General features: G+C 35.5%; 1 protein-coding gene across 2 annotated transcripts; it reads left to right on the forward strand.

Moving 5' to 3' along the window:
- Positions 1 to 161: 161 nt before the first annotated feature.
- LOC137394850 (forkhead box protein K2-like) lies at positions 162 to 17,221 on the forward strand. Of its 2 annotated transcripts, XM_068081621.1 has the most exons (9): positions 162 to 706; positions 1,133 to 1,447; positions 4,787 to 5,063; positions 7,005 to 7,210; positions 8,752 to 8,957; positions 13,735 to 13,854; positions 15,022 to 15,255; positions 15,977 to 16,095; positions 16,213 to 17,221. In XM_068081621.1, the coding sequence occupies exons 1-9, from the start codon at positions 270 to 272 to the stop codon at positions 16,297 to 16,299; spliced, it is 2,001 nt and encodes a 666-aa protein (XP_067937722.1). In that variant the 5' UTR covers positions 162 to 269; the 3' UTR covers positions 16,300 to 17,221. The 2 variants fall into 2 exon arrangements, with proteins under 2 accessions (XP_067937722.1, XP_067937731.1); XM_068081630.1 differs by lacking the exon at positions 15,022 to 15,255.
- The last annotated feature ends 662 nt before the right edge of the window (positions 17,222 to 17,883 follow it).

Genomic DNA, 17,883 nt, shown 5'->3' on the forward strand with positions numbered 1-17,883 from the left:
AACACTGGTTTGTTGTCTCAGCGACAGTTGCTATGCGATTTTATAATTCTCCTACTAAACGAGACTTGTCCTCACCCTATTCGATAAGCAATCTCCGTTTACGGCATTCTGGGAAATATATTTTGTAAACAACTAAGAATAAGGTTAGAAGCCATGTTGCATTGTAGCATGGCGTGTTTGTAAACATTGCCTTACGCGCAGTGGCATACGAATTGTTTCCCGATTAATTATTTCTAGTACATAGTCGAGTTGGCTCATTTTGTCAATAAATGGCGACAGACGGAGATGCTTATGCTCTTTTAGCTCTTAATCCAGTTTCTAGGCATATATCACCTTCGCAAAGGCCTGTGCAAGATCACACGAACGATACCTTATCATATACTGAACCATCTACGGATCAAAACATTCAGGGCGATAACACAATAAAGCCACAAAATGTTCCGCCAGACTTACTTCCGGTGGCACGTCTTCAAGGAAAAGAATTTGAATATTATATGGTGAAAAGACGAATAGTGATAGGAAGAAATAGTAGTAGGGGTGACGTGGATGTCAACATGGGACATTCAAGCTTCATATCTAGGACACATATAGAAATTTCACTTGAAGTAGACCAACAGTTCTATTTGACATGTGGAGGGAAGAACGGTGTATTTGTAGATGGCTATTTTCATAAGAAAGGTGCTCCGAAACTATTGATACCCAACGTGTGAGTAAAACTAATTTATTGACGTTGATCTACAAATCGCATTATTGATTAATGTTATGGTTTTTAATTTTCCAATGAGTTCTAGGCTCTAAAAAGTGTTTGCATGCCTACTACTTCAAAAATGGTTGTTGTAGAAAATATGGTAGCAAAATTAAAAGTAGCATGGATAGGGAATTATCAAGCTAATTCATCTACCATGAGGTTGTTTTAGCGATACACATTTCTGTATCACATTGGTGTGAGGGTTTTGATATAATAATTTAACTAATATTTTAGTTTTTGCTGATAGTGAAGTTACTAACAGATTATCATCATATTATTTCTCCTATTGTAAATCATTTTCATTCATCTATTCAATACTAAACTAATTAAACGATCAAACGATTTACAGATAGATACCTTTAAGTATTACTTTTATTCTTGTAGATGCTTCATTCGTTTTCCTAGTACATCGATCAAACTCATGTTCCAAGCATTAGTTGGTTCTTCAGAGAATTGTGAGTCAAATTCACAAATAGTCAATGAAAAGCGTCCATTGGAAGCTTTGACCGCTGTCAACAAACCTCTCAACACACCTATATCATCTACAGCTCAAGTCAGTCCCCTCCCTCCACTATTTAATGCAGACAATCTGTCTCTACCACGAGCAATCAACTCCGGCACTACCAAAAACCTGAGAATTCACATTCCTGATCATAAACCTTTGACTAGTCCTTGTCCATCACCTACTGGCACTATCAGGTGTGTATTAAATACAAGTATTTTATTCTGTCACTTATTCATTTTGCATGACGTTTGCAATTTTTTTTATTTTAATAGTTCATTCTTTGTTAGGAATTTTTTCCTCCATGTTGTATTTATGTGAAAGCTGATCTAGGCAGCTGTGTAAGAACATTCTGGTTAGATACTATTGCAGTAACACATCTCTTATTAAACAGGATAATATCTTGATTTGTGGTAGCGTAATGCTAATGTTTTTCATTTCTCTCACGCCATTATTTGTGTAGCGAATTATCCCATATACAGATCCAATCAAAAAAACTCAAATCAGATTTTCTAATAAGATATATTGGATGAGTTTATAATCTTTCAATTTTTATAATATGCCCACATGTTTAGCAATTTAAAAAGTTTTAATACAAAATTGCTAGCTATATGGTTAAAAATTGAAGTAGTATAATTAGTAGTGAACTAGTAGGACAGATACTAGGGCATCAGGTTTTCGACATGTTAAGGTGGCTAGTAAATACTTACATCTTAACTTAGCTGGTTTTGTTGTTTGCTATCCGCCTACTAGAGTTAGTACTTACCTTTTTTTCACCAGAGCGTAATTGTCGTCCATGGTCACCTTAACCAAAAAACAGATTTTTCATCAAATTTCACGATCTTGTCGGAGAACAGTTCGCAAGTACTAGCTAGGTAATATGGGTTTGTAACCTACAGACACATGTACCATTTATTATAACATCTTGCATGCTTGGTAAGTTTAATATTCAATATAGGCTATGCTGTCGATACAGTAACACCGCTACATGCATAAAAATTCCAGAATAACTAGATTACTAGGTCAGATTACTAGGTCAGCAGTCGAAAAATTACTTCCGTTTTATTCTCATGAACAATGATAGGATCAAGTTTGAAATTGTTCCCAAGAGGTTCTCCGTCAATGATAGGTCAAAGAGTGTTTGATCAACACACCTGAGTTCATTGCTTTACAGTTTACAGCTTTAGATAACAATGCAGTCGAGACTTCCTTCCATTCTTCTTTAATAAAAGGAAGGTTACTATAATTAAAAATATCTCTATTGCCTCAATATCTCTAATAATAGTAATAATAGTAATATCTCTATAGACCGGTACAAACAACTGTATACAATTGGGCAGATTTATGGTGAAAAGAAAAAAACCAATTTTATTCAGAATGATTTAAGTGTAGTGATAGATCAGTACGTGATAAAGCCATTGACAGACGATAGGATCAGTTCTAGACAATCATTTCACACTAAATATCTCTTCATTGGTGTAAATATGGAGTATTAAGTTTATTTGACTGCCAGAGTAATATGAATGAAGCGTGAAGATATTGCTTCAGCGCTGTTAAACCTGTTTATGTAGCTTTCATCGCAGTAAATATTAACAATAAAGTCACCCTACTTTAATTGGATGCATGTCAACACAAGGCAAAACTATTTATCGGAAACTTTTTCATCTATATTTCTTATTAGTTATCATGAACGAGTGTGCTCGGGCTTCATTTCATGTTTTTTCTGAATTCTTTGGCTCCTCGTGTCTCACCGATTAAAGCTAATAGCTGTATGTGGTTCAAAAACATGTAAAATATGAACGTAGTTAATGGAGTTATGATTTATTGAGTTGAATTTGAGTTTTTTCGTGGAGTTTTTTTCTCTGAAAACAGAAGTCAGTGATAAGGCCCAAACCATAAGATAGTCATTTTTAAATGACATATTGCAAGAGGGAAAGAGATATATTATACAGTGCACCCCCGAGTTACGATTACACCATTTCCGTACTTTTCGGATTATTAGTCGCTTCTTTTTTCTGATTTTTTGAGTCACACGGCTGGTATAAGGGTGCGGCTATTCTGTGGTTTTTTCTTTCACCGCTAGGGCGCATCAACCGGAATCTTCGTTAGTGGGCCTTTAGCGTTGAAAGAAAAAACAAAACAATGCCTAGCGGTACTGTTCCGTTAGGCAATGGGTTAAAAAACGTCGGTTAATACGGAATAGTGCCTAACGGCACTGTTCCGTTTTAACTAGCAAAGTTGCTGCCTTGTTAAAAATCACCGTCCTGAGCTCTGCGGCCTGTACAAAAGTGTGGCCGATGTATTGTTTTATTATCGTGTTTTTTAAAATAAAGCAGATGCGGTTTATATAAGGGTGCGGTTAATAGTCCAAAAAGTACGGTGTACAGTTTTTTCGCTTTTCGGTGTGGAACACAATGTTGTTTCATTCTCGCGATACAACTTTTTTTTTCAATATACGATATTAACAAAGATTTTTTCTCGAAATTCAAATTTTTGCAGTGGGTGTGTTGAATAGATGATAGAAGAGCAAATAACGAAGATGTAGATACGCTATTCGCTGAAGTTCTTCTCACAACACATGAAAGAGATACGATGCTCGCTTTCTCTCGGTTCAGCGTTATTCGTTATAAGTTAGGGTGAAAACGAAACTGGAAACAGATCGATGATAAAATTTTAGCCGATGACAAAGTTGAAGTTTAGTAAAATATATACTACAACTTAGCTTTAAGTATAGGTTTAGTAAGGTAAATTCATTTAAGTTAAATTCAACGTTTATATTATATGTCTGTCTCGGAGGTAAAAACTCTCTATTGTACGTACTGCGCATATTACACTGTAATGTTACATTTTATTGTGGATTATAACCTCTAAATACACTTAAGTTACTGTAGATAGCTACAGTTACTAAGGTAATATACTATTTTGTTACTAATTTTTAATATGTACAGTACATATATAAAATTTTGATGTTTTTACCAAGGAGTGTTTGCATTAGATAATTACTATGTGTTTCTATATCCCTCTATATGATATTTTCGCTTTACGATGTGAGCTCTGGAACGAATTACAACTGTACGGTGAGGGTCCACTGTATATGAATAGCATGAGTCCTTGTAATCTCATAACGTCTGCAGTTCTTATCATTTTATGATATGAGTTCACTTATATGGAGAAAAATTGTTTTTGTTCTAAATGATTATAGAAGGTTGTGACATGGACTTCTAGATGAATTTGAGGGGCTAGATGTGCTTTGAGTGCAGCTTTAGATTAGCCATCAAATGGAGAAAGATATATATTATACAGTGTACCCCCAAGTTACGATCACCCTATTATATAGTTTTTCGCTTTACGGTGTAGAACACAATGTTGTTTCGTTCTCGCCATATGACTTTTTTTTTTCGATATACGATGTCAACAAAATTTTTTTTTCGAAATTTAAATACTATTGGATCATGTACTGTGTGGTGGGTTGTACTATTCATCGGGTCAGGAATCTCCTGGAGCCAAGTATTGATATGGTTCTGTAAATTTTTCAGTGTCGTCAATTCTGCACCTGTGAGCCCCAAAAACAGTTTAAGTGGTTACTTCAATAACTCTGTTATACCTGACTTGAATGTCGCTGTACAAAAGGCACAAGGGTTGAAAGACTCCGATCTGCCTGGGCCAGACAAAGTCAAGCCTCCATTCTCATATGCACAGCTGATAGTGCAAGCCATCAGCAGCGCAGCCGACAAGCACCTGACTCTCAGTGGCATATACGCTCACATCACACGACACTATCCTTATTATAGGACTGCTGACAAGGGCTGGCAGGTGAGATGTGTATGCTGCATTACATATATCAACACAGACAGGCAATCTAAAAGATTGATCCATTTCAACAGTTTAAAATATAACTGTTAGCTGACCCAAGTGAGAGCTGTAACTTGGTTTCTACTTTGTTAGATCTATCTGAGGCAAGTTTACAGCGCTTCGTAAGATTAAACTTTGTGGGACTCTTCTCAAGCCTGAAATGAGAAATTGAAATATTTTTATTTGATCATTTTTAGTACTGTTTTGATTTTTTATCAACAAAAATATATCCCTTTGTGATCTAACGACAATCGTGCTCGTCTTGAGTTGACTCCTCTTTCGGTGGCTGACAACGAGTATGCTCATTCTAGATGATCTGACCAACATTGACTGATTTTAATTCGCTAAACTATTTAAAGAAACAATATTTTGCTATAAGCATCCCGCTCCTCGTTTCGCTTTAATTCTTGTTAATAAGTAAAATATACGCAAAGCTGTAGTAAAAAACCTGAAGCCTTCTCTAAATTCGGAAATCAGACTAGTTGAAATATGCGATCGTCTCGTTAAATATAAATACAAAATGATAAACTATAATTGATGCACTGGTTTATCATTAAAGGGATGAACTACATGAGGAATACTGAGCTGAGGATAAGTGCATGTTTGTTCATGATGTTTGCTAATGTTGCGCAAGACCTAGTTAGTATTAGTTAGTATTAGGTGGGTTAGGTTACTACTACTACAATGATGAGCATCAATGCGCAAATAGATAATGAATGACTTTTACATATTCATGTGTGTTAGAAATGGGGTTGCTGTTCCGTGGTGGAAGTGAATTTTTACAATGATTCGGTTTTCATGACTGTCAGTCATAAACTGTCAAATATAAAATCGTTAATCATCCTGATTTAATTTTAGTTTTTAATTTAACATTTTACTATAATATATAATACTGTATAACATCATAATAGATTTGAATGCTTTTTATTGCACGTAATTATTAATAAATCTCAAGTTAAATTAACATATTAGTTTGGTATACTACTAGTAATAGTATGTATTTTAGCTGGGTGTACTACTAGTAATAGTATGTATTTTAGCTGGGTGTGCTACTAGTAATAGTATGTATTTTAGCTGGGTGTACTACTAGTAGTAGTAGTACGTATTTTGCTTTTGGAGACTAAAATATACTGCTCGATATGTTTATGCAATAGGAAGCTGGTAATATTTAGGGTTAATTTAAAAATAAGATTCAAAGCTTATGAATGGTGTGTAAACATTGGTACTAGCTCAACAACTAGAGACTGTATTATGTACTTGAACTTAGTTGACAGCAGCCAGCCTCAGAGACAGTGACAACTCATTCATGATCAGATTGTAAAGTATTAAACTTGGATGCATTTATTAGTAAAGTTTTAAGAAGTTCATGGCAATGGTTTTTATTATTTTATTACTGTGGCAGGTTCTAGAACCTACCACAATAAAAAAAAACTTAGTAGGTACTGAGTGGCTTGGACTAATGAGGGGGTTAGAGTTCCTGCTATATCTTTGTACAATAAAGGAAAGCTCTGCCCAGTGTTATAGAAGTTTGGAAGGTAATACGGGCTTCATTATGGTTTACGTTTTAATTCACCGTGATGGCTGGCTATTATGCTTTAAACTTGCCCAATACAAGTAAATTTACCAAACTGGTTCTCTAACAAAAGAAGACAACTTCTTCGCAAAGTGTATAATGAATGGAAATTCCATCACATCGCCGGCTGCTAGCAAATTCATCTTGCGTAACATAAGACAAACTTAATTAATACATGAAACCATGACGAGCGGAGATTTGTTGCAAGTTAACAAAGTTTGTATAATACAATGGCATGCAAGACTTCTTACTCATGTATAATATCTATAGCGTAGCTCAGTTATGTACGAACTGTAATATGTGACATCTCTTTGCCATCCCTCTTTCAGAACTCTATCAGGCACAACCTCTCCCTCAACAGGTATTTCGTCAAGGTTGCCCGGTCTCATGAGGAGCCTGGCAAGGGTTCATTTTGGCGTATTGATCCAGCTAGTGAGGTCAAGCTGGTTGCTCAGGCATACCGACGGAGAAGGCAGCGGGGAATTCCATGTTTTAGATCTGCCGTTTGTCCTGCATTCAGTCCTATCACTGCAAGGTGAATCTTGCTATTGTAATAGTCAATTCATTTTATTATCAGGTACGGTCTCCCGCTAATCTCAAGTAGCTTCGGAGAAAAAGGAACAAACAACACATGTCCTTTTACTGTTACACGAGCGTAGTGTCATAATTTCCTGTTATATCACAGCTTTGTTGCTGTCAGGTAACAGGCAGTCCCATTCTTTATATATGACAATCTTATAAAAAGGTAAATATTAAGATCATATTGTTGTCAGTGAACTAGTCCAGCGAAATGTATTTATAAATAGCTTGTCATTGTAACATTACTTCTACGAACCAACAAAAGGTTATGCGTTTGAACGGAATCATGAAAATAAGACAAGGCCATTACAACTGTCATCTACACAGCTGTCAATTGTCATCACACTCAATTGCCATCTGCTCAAAATATGTAGTTTTAAATGCAATTCTTTGCAGCAACAACACAAAATCGTTGGGCAACTCCAAGTTTTACGAATTTTATATAATGATAATATTCTTATTGCTGTAACAACATTAATTTTAGCCAAAAAAATTGACTTTTAACGAGAAATAACATATTTTAAGGAATTGCAAAACACTTTAGTCTGGTCTTTACTAATTTGATGTTAACCCTTTCGCTGCCATAGACGCATTTATGCGTTTTCTAGGGTTGACTGCCGTATACGCATTTTTGCGACTTTCCCAGCAATTGCATTGTAACTTAATTTTATTATTCGTGGACAACATAGTCCACGGTCTTTAAGACTTTTATGAAATTGACAGTGTTGTTCGAAGATTTCTCTATAAAATTAGCCTAGAACAACGAAGCAATTTTAAACTTTTGTTTGAGAATTTCCAATCTAAAAACGAACATTTTTGTCTAAGCTTTGTTAAGTACCGCGCGAGTCAGAAAACAGGTAATTAGTTATGTTGAGGACATTATAGCCAATTCAGATTTTCGTGATTACACAGATCATTAAAGTAGCAGCACTGTCTCTGATAGTGGTGAAGGTAGTAGTTTTGTAAAAGTAAGGATCATTGTGGAGGATTGTTTTAGCTTCGCATCGATCGTAGCTTCACATAGCTTTATCATCGCACAAAGTTTAGATCCATTGAATTTTTGCATAGGAATGTTGGTTAAAAATTTGGCAAAATAAAGTGTATAACAAAAAGGTTCTAGATAGAGATTGAAATTGAAAAAATACTGTATACATATCATGAAGCAAAATCGGCAATTTTTGGTAAAATGGCTGGCACTAGGCCGATAGCCGAATTTGTACATGGTTGGCAGTGAAAGGGTTAAATAAAATTATTAGCACCATTTGCAGCAGTGCTGTCCCATCACTTTCAAACGTTAAACTGCTGTGGCACTCTGTTAGAAGATCTTACAATTTGGAATGTGTGAAATTGTTCTACAATTATTTTAGCAGTTCTGGTTGCATTTTGAGTAAATTTCTATTAGCATCCTTTGATGAATACTTTAAGATGTATGCAAGTGAAATATCGGATTAAGGGAATTTAATATCATTAAATATGACTGCGGTACTCACTCTACAGGTCAGCTCCTGTCTCACCCACTCACTGTTCATCAGCGCCTCTCTTCGCACCACCGGATGCAGTTGGCAATAAGGTTAGAGAAGATGAGGACAGTGAAAACCCTGCCAGTGCTGGTTCCATCAGTAGATCGCTCTCATCTGTTCATTCGAAGAGACTGCTTGTGCACCATGCCCGACCTATCCAGTCGGCTCCTGGTTCACCGCAAGGTATTTTAGCAAAATATTATATTTGTGTTTAACACCTTGGCTACTATGATGCACTCATGGCTCTATTGATAAGCATGTAAAAGGTGTGACACAAAGATTGTAGAAACTTTAATAAATCTATTTTTTCATCCATGTATTTTGCTTTTTGGCAAATTAAAGTCACTTTTGCTTTCCTTGGTAAATATTTTTGTGTAATGGTGCACTGAAATATTGCGCACTCTACCGCCGCCTCCACAGTGGTCTTAAAATCATTAGTTGGAAAAATTTCTTCATATTTCTAATACAGCTAAAAATGATCAGTTGTGTGTGTTTTATGTTTCTGTGAATTAGCTTTAAAAAATTTCGGTAGTAATAAAAATGATGAATGCGGAGGTATTGTAATAGTGTTGTAATATTGCTTGTAATGTTTTTAGTAATGGAAATAATTTTTTTTAAAAGCTGTTTAGCTATCCACAAAAATATAGGATTTAAAAAATGGTGAAATGATAATGCATTAGCAATTACCATGAATCCTTGTGTATAAGCCACACCTGTGAACCTAAAGTCTTGTTTAAATGTTTGAGGTGCTGCCTATACACGCAGTCCAAAAATTATATCCGTAAACTTTTCACTTCATTCAGCGTTAAGGTATTGCCACGTAAAAAACTTAATGTTACATATAATGAAAAGATAAATATAACTATAAAAGAATTATATGAAATATTAATAAATAAATAAAAAATTTTATAATAATAATTATTAATACAGTTTCAATTGTGTAAATGCGCAAGTGCTAAAAATAATTTATTCAACAATCGGACGCTGGGAAATATCCAGTACTTGTGCTGACGTAATGAGGTCCATTCGTAATGGATTCCATTCGTCGAGTTGCTTTTTGTTAATACAAAAACTGCACATTTTTGTTGGTGGTTTTCAAAGCTACCTTCACTACTTCGAATTTTAATACGTATTTTGCCATTTTCGATGACGTGTTGCAAAATGTGCTTTCGGATCTGGCACTAGTTTACTGTAGAGTAATTTGCTGAAGGCATCATGCATCCCTCACACAGATGAGGAACACTTTTTGGTTGATTGTCACATCGTCAGTCAATGCGTGGTACGTGTGACGACAGACAAGGACCGAAGAATTGGGAAATGGCTCACGTGCCTAGATAAACATAATGTGCTGAATGATAGGAAAATGGCGGGTGGGCTTATACACACTGTATACCTGTAACTCAAAAAACAACCTTCAGTTTGGGGTGCGGCTATACATGGTGGCGGGTCATACACAAGAATTTATGGTACCTAAAATGTTTCATCTAGCCCAGTGGACAGCTGGATAGGTAGCAATGTCAACGATTGCACCACTGTCCATTTCTGAGCATGCTGAACAATTAAGGGTGCTTTCAGGTTTCCAGCTAGTACTTTAGAGGTATGACTGATAAACATTTAAAAAAATCCTTCATGGTGTAGGGTACCTACGAATGAGCATTAATTTAGTTCTACACTTATCCATAAAATCGGAGTTATCCTCTCCATGCTGTTTTCAGCAGTATATGACAGGCACAGCCATTTACCTACTCCATCGATGATTCATGAATAAATCCAATGAACCATTTTTAACATATCCTTTACGCGTTGGATTAAGGCAAGCGTACGGCTATAGGAGCCTAAAAACAATGATATTTATGAAGATCTATGCATTTATGCAGATTTATGCATGGCCACATCTGTGTTTATCCACCAAAAATGGACAGCCTACTTAACTCAATTATCGTACATCAATTTGTATCACAAACAAGGCAAAAACTGCCATATTTATCCTCAAAAGTTGGCTGATTGGTGCTGGTCTTTCATTGATGGGATCCTAAGCCTAATGTCATTAGTTTAAATCTCGTACTATGCGATCTTTTATCCCAGCTTTTAACCTTGGCTTCAGACAAATGGATGGACATATGAATGAACAGATAGACACGTCTCTGATTATAGTAAACATTTGTAGGCTGCCACTGTCACACAGTCTAAATATGCTAGAAATTCCCCTGTCATACAGCCCACAACCAAAGTGATATTGGAAAAAAGAAAGGGTACTGATGGTTGAGAAATGCAATATTAGCAGTCAAATGGCACTGCAGTGCGATAGGATAACTGCAATGGTAGCTGTAATGTACTGGGTGTGGGTGTTATTATATACAACAAACAGCAATAATGAAAGGAAAAGATTATATGTTTATATCTCTCCCCCTGCAATAAGAGAAATGCAATATTGGCCAATATTAGAAGTAAAATGCACTGATATTATTAGAATAACCAATATTATTAATATAGTAATAATATAAAACCAATGCACAATTTTGTTTACAATTCCAAACGTCATAGCTAACAATATCAAGAAGTTGTGATATTTATATAGATTTTTAGAAAATCTATTTAAAAAAGTGTTTGGTCATGACAAACAGCAATAGTGAAAGGAAAAGATTATGTTTATATCTCTCCCCTGCAATAGAAGAAATGCAATATTAGAAGTAAAATGCACTGATATTATTAGAATAACCAGTATTGTTAATATAGTAATACAGTAATAATAGAAAACCAATGCACAATTTTGTTTACATTTCAAAATGTCATAGCTAACAATATCAAGAAGTTGTGATAATTATATAGATTTTTAGAAAATCTATTTAACAAAACTATTTAGAAAAAATAATAACAGTAACATACTGCCCATCATCGATGTTGTTAGTGTGACTATAAGACTTCAATAGTCATCCAAACTTATAATTAAATATTGTAATAATCTCATAAGAATCGTTAGAAAAAAATATCATCGTCATTTCCTTTACTTTCACTGCTTTGAACATCAGTTAGAATACCAAAGTACTCAAAAGATTCCAAAATGTCAGTTACTTTGAAATCGGCAAAAAAGAAACGATTTCTGTACTTCTACGTTAATTACAGAAACCTTCCGCAATTCGACAATGCTATAGACTGGTGAAATGTGCACGTTATTTTTTCGTGAAATGCGCACCACTTAATAGTTCTATTCTCTCTCTGTCACTCGGCGTTTCGTTTGCCGGTCTTAATTTTGATAAAAGTAAGGCTTGGCCAGTTTTAATAAAGATTTTTGGCCGAATTAATCTGTCTATTTATGTATAATCCGATCAGATGGGTTAGTTTTAAGATATTGTGGTAACCTTTTAAAGACTTGGTAACTTATTTAAATAGGTTTATATGTGTTTTGTATAGTTATTATACTTTAACGACTCTACAAAAAATGGTTAAATTTGTTGATGAGATTTTGATGCAAGGTTTGCGATGTTGTTGATGAGTAATTTTCGTAAGTTGTGTGCACATTTATTTATCATAAAAACTCTCAAACTTCGCTCCGCTCGTCTGGTCGTGGGATAACAGGGTCAAGCCTCAACTTATGACCATCTCTAAAATAACTTTTTGACATACGAAGTAAATATTGCGCAAATAGTTTACCCAACTAAAATGCAAAAATACAATGCAAAAAGTTTTGTAGGAATTAAAAATCAGTCTCAAAATAATAAAAAATTATTAATTAAGTTAATGTAATCTGTAAATATGCAAAGCATATATTGAAATGGATTATGTCCAGTTTGGACCGTACATGTAATGTAGGTACAGTACCGACAACATTGTAACAACAGTAAATTAAACGATTTAACGTGTATGCAAGGCAATTTGTGCAAGGAAATATGGCTGCAGAAATTGATTAGGCCATCATAAATATCTTTGTCGAAATTGTCGCAAAGCTAAATTATTTATTTGTAATATCTGCAACAGACCTTCTAAACACTAGTTTATACACAACTGCACTGTCATCACAGGTGTTTTTAACCAAATTTGAGGTACAAAATAGTTTGTCTTGGTACAATTTTTATAAATGACATTGCTGGTTGATGAGGAATCTATTAGACTGACTCAGTAAGATTATTCAACGATAACTTGAGTGAAAGTATAATATTTGCGTTTTTCTCAATAGGCCAATAATTAAATTCAAAATTGGGTGTTCAATATAATCAAACATGTTTTTAATAAATGTATCCTAGAGTTTCTATAACTTTGATTGAGTTTTTCAGGTGGCTGAAAAACAAATTCTTTCAATCCTGTGCAATTCTTTTTAAATTCTGTGCAATCATTATGATAAATAGCTGTAGGCCTTATTCTTCACCAAAGTTCGTTAAACTTCGGTACATGAAACGCCATATAACGAAATCTTTTTGTATAATTTTTATATATTTTATACCACATTCATTGTTAAAGTCCGATTGAGTTTATTTAGCGGCTGGTCTACATCTGTTGCTCTTATTACCTATCGTCCTTGAACTATGTTCATCCGCAGTTGACACTCTGCAATGTGTATACTGTTTACATTTGTAGTTGACACTATGTTATGCCTGTACACCGTTTACATTTGTAGTTGACACTATGTTATGCCTGTACACTGTTTACATTTGTAGTTGACACTATGTTATGCCTGTATACTGTGTGCATCTGTAGTTGACACTATGTTATGCCTGTATACTGTGTGCATCTGTAGTTGACACGATGTATTGACTGCACGCTGTGTACATGTGTAGGTTTTACTAGCTCACATATGTGTATTGTGCACTATATACATTTTTGGTTGTCAAGTCTAAAGTGTTGGAACAATTTCTTTTGTTCATGTAATTGAACAGCCCTTCTTTGCTACTGCTGATGCAAGTAGCGATGTTTTAAGCCGAAAGTCAAAAGATTGTATGTTTTAACAGTCATGTTTGCTTTTCAGGTAGCCGTAGTGTCTCTCCTACACTACTGAAAGGTTTAGCTATGGCAACATCAGTGTCTGGAGAAACTTTGGTAAAGCAATCAAGTTTGAGTGTAGGAAGCCCTCGGCAGGTCAACGGAGGTAATAAAATATATTGTGCAAATAGGCTGGTGTTTTTTGATTTGCTCTTGTTTAGGTTTGTAGGTAGATATCTCATCTCGTACATTAACAATTTAATACCTCAGCATCCTCGCTACGCTGTCCAAACCATTTTTATTCATAACAGTGATATTTTGTATACTTGAATAATGGGCATCTTTGTACACCAAGTATCCTGTTATACATGTAAGTACACCTAGTATCCTGTTATACATGTAAGTACATCAAGTATCCTGTTATACATGTAAGTACATCAAGTATCCTGTTATACATGTAAGTACACCTAGTATCCTGTTATACATGTAAGTACACCTAGTATCCTGTTATACATGTAAGTACACCTAGTATCCTGTTATACATGTAAGTACACCTAGTATCCTGTTATACATGTAAGTACACCTAGTATCCTGTTATACATGTAAGTACACCTAGTATCCTGTTATACATGTAAGTACACCAAGTATCCTGTTATACATGTAAGTACACCTAGTATCCTGTTATACATGTAAGTACACCTAGTATCCTGTTATACATGTAAGTACATCAAGTATCCTGTTATACATGTAAGTACATCAAGTATACTCGAAACTAGAGCTTCATGATTTCCAAAAATCACTAGAGAGTATATTATTGCAAATTTGCTATATTGAATCACGATATTATTATGAAAAAAAACTTGTTAATTGTTAATATTTATTTGTATATTTTAAAATAAAAAGCAACTGTTTTGTGTTCCTGATAATTAGAAACATTTTTATCATGAATGTCCGTGTGCGTGGAAGGACATGGAATGAGTGTCTTATAAGACTAGAAGGCCCGTGTGTTTTAGTTCCAGTAACGCTCACTCTGAAAATCGTTAGGTGTGAAATGAATTGCCGTTGCACTATTATATCGTTCATGCGATTGGCAATACATCCTTGAATGGTGGCGATTTTCAAATCGTCCACTTTCAAAGTCACCACCAAACTATTAAATTGTTATGTCGCGAAGCTTTACTTATAAAAATGATATTTGGATACTTGCCTAGTCGAAGCAGTAGCAGCCAGTTGGTTTACTTAATGCTGTTCTTTAAAAGTCATAGACAGCAGTTAGGATGAGAGAGCACGACTCCTTTTTATTTGGTGCTCATGCTGGGCGTTTTACCTGTAGAGATTCCTTCAGATTGTCAACAGTCAGCTATAGCCTCATTTTCTGGCACATCACCTGCTGCTCCAATGGCTAGCTTCGCTTCAAGTGGTGCCTCTCAGAGCGGCTTTACAGCCACTTCCACAACCATTGCCACTAACACTATCCCTTTGCCTAGCAGTGATCTTGCAGTTTCATCCAATCATTATATACAATCTAGTACGCAATCGAAATATGCTGCACCAGTCACTCAATCAGGTAATAGCTCTGGATATTGTATCCTCCAAATGTCTCTGGCCAAATTATACAGGCCGATCGGCTAGACATCAGAGAAATTGCATGAGTGTTGGCCAACCCCCCCCCCTCGTAACCATAGACTAGCTGTAACCTCCACCTGCTTGATGCCATTTATAGTATTTAATACATTCACTAACCACACAATAATATACAAAACACAATTTTGTCGAAAATATTGTGGCTGCAAAACCTTTTGAGCACGCTATTTGTATTTTTGAGAAGTGCAGTGAATTCTCAACCTTGTCAAGCTAGTAATCCAGATTTCACTGTATCATAAAACTTGCATTACTTTAGGGTCAGCGCATCGTTATCTTTGTAATAAGCAAAGTCTTTTGCTACCTCCAAATACATGCCTTAAAATGGCCAGTGGGCAATCTCAATTGGTTGAAACGTTTTTGCCAAATATTCTGTGAATATTAGAAACTGTTTTCTGTTTTTAAGAGTTTGTGCTATCAATTGCTTATTCATTATCATGCTAGTTAGCTTTATATATGATGCAATTCATCTGGTAATCCTTGACAGTGCTACATAATAAGGTGTGTGATAACAGGTCTTATTCGTGTCAGCTTGCATCGATGTGATGACTATCGATGTATTCATACTATGGATGTATGTTGTACACGATGTACTATCTTTGGTTAGTCATCTCCTATTGGTTTTAGATGATTGTATTTGGTTCCAGGTGCAATAGATGTCTCCAATACTTCACCTGGTGATGCGACTGCTGCCATACCTGTAACTGTTGAAGAGGTTGGTCCCGATGATTTGGGAGAAAACCAGGGTAATAGCTCAGCTCAGGGTGTGAGTACCATGTACTATAGTGCTAGTGTATTTGATCTAGAGTGATGATTTATAATTGCTAAGTCTTTTTTCACGTAATATATGACAGCGTCCAACAGAAATGCTGTTTCATTTCAGCGTATTCACCAAGAGCTTGACGGCAAGCGAGGTGGTGATAAAGATACTACTGCTGGGGTAATGGAGAAGAAACCGAAGCTAGTCTGAATACAGCACATATTGTGTAATCACACTTGTTCTATAAACAATTCACGTTTGTTTTGCTGCATCTTGTCAAGATCCAGGATCATTAGTCATACTGTCTGTAATCCGAAAACCAAATTACGGTCTGCAAAGCAGTAATCTCGCATACCTTCCAACAAACACTTTGTCTGCTTACAATCCAAATAGTCAATAAGTTCAGAGAAAAAGCTGTGCATCTCATCTCGCCTTAGCTCTTAGTTGCTGCGAAAAGGTCAAGGCTGCTTGCTTTTTAGTAATCTCTCGTAATACAAAAGATTGTCAAAATCCTTTTTTACGCCAACTCATGATTTGTATAGCTAACACTAATGTATTTTTATATATATACAAATTTGATTCAATCATTTATTCCAACACTCGCCTGTTAGCTAGTTGGTGTGAGCTCAGGTGTGGCCAAATGAACACTGAGAATTGTCTATTGTAATAGTTTTGTCACCTGCAAAAACCTGTCAGGTTTTGCATATTGGCAGATAATGTCATATAATCAAGTTTGTTCTATCTTTTCTTTCAATCGCATATACTGTGCTTCAAGCATGTGCAGATGAATTGTAAGATTTGTTGTACCTTATCATCACCACACAAAACTCATCCGAAATTGTGCTGCATTTTTGTATGGGTTTTGTATGTTATGGTAATTGTAGATAGTCATAGTAATATATAATGTATGTCATTCTAGAACGCTCTCAGGGTAGTTATGTGTGGCCAACTAAAATCATATTACACTTTTTATGCTATTGCATAGATGATGATTGAGCTTGCTAGATACCTGTGCCATACATCTAATCTTCCGAAGCCTCACACAGTATTTCTTATTACTTGCTTGATAGAACAGACAGCTTACATTGGTATTTCATACACAAATACAGCAAGATACGATTTGGCTAACAAACCGTTTTTTTCCTTGATAGTATGTAGTATTGATTGATAGACAGTGGACTGATGGGTTGCACATGCTGTAGCTGCGTAACAGGGCACAGGAACTGGTCATAAAGCTTCACAGAAGAACAGTGTTTCTCAAATAGTGGAGTGTGAGTCTCTGTCAAGCGGCTGGGGTTTGACCTGGGGAACACGCTTAATTTTTGCTGTCCTAAAACAAAGTGCAATTGCGCCTCTTCTACATTAGAGAGCAGTGGTGCTCTCAATGTCAGGGTGTGCGCGGGAGGCATTCGCTTGGTGGTGTAGGCCATTGGGTTTTGTTTGTACTGAGGCATAACTGCATCTGCAAACTGCTGTTAGAATTGAAAAAGTTGTTCTGCATTGTAAGTTGGTCCTTTCTTTTCCTGTAATAAGGACGCAGTAATATGCAGAGGTGTACTTCTAACAATTTGTGGACAAATAATACTATTAATAGTCATGGAGATATGCATAGACCTATTAATTATTATTACTTATATAGTTAATAGGTAATATAGTTAATAGGTCTATGGGGATATGACAAAACAATTGAGCTCTGCATTAGAGCAACATGGTAGGGTTACTGTGGCAGTTAGTTGACAGAACGGCAAATAACATTTGGCTGTATCATGGCAATAGGGATGAGGCAGCCGGAGG

This window comes from Watersipora subatra, chromosome 1, assembly GCF_963576615.1.
Source record: "Watersipora subatra chromosome 1, tzWatSuba1.1, whole genome shotgun sequence".
Lineage (NCBI taxonomy): Eukaryota > Metazoa > Bryozoa > Gymnolaemata > Cheilostomatida > Watersiporidae > Watersipora > Watersipora subatra.

Excerpts from the sequence above, each read along its gene's own strand:
- LOC137394850 (XM_068081621.1), top strand. The coding sequence starts at position 270 with ATGGCGACAGACGGAGATGCTTATGCTCTTTTAGCTCTTAATCCAGTT. Across the intron at positions 707-1,132 it reads AAACTATTGATACCCAACGT|ATGCTTCATTCGTTTTCCTA; the intron begins GTGAGTAAAACT and ends TTATTCTTGTAG. Across the intron at positions 13,855-15,021 it reads CCCTCGGCAGGTCAACGGAG|AGATTCCTTCAGATTGTCAA; the intron begins GTAATAAAATAT and ends TTTTACCTGTAG.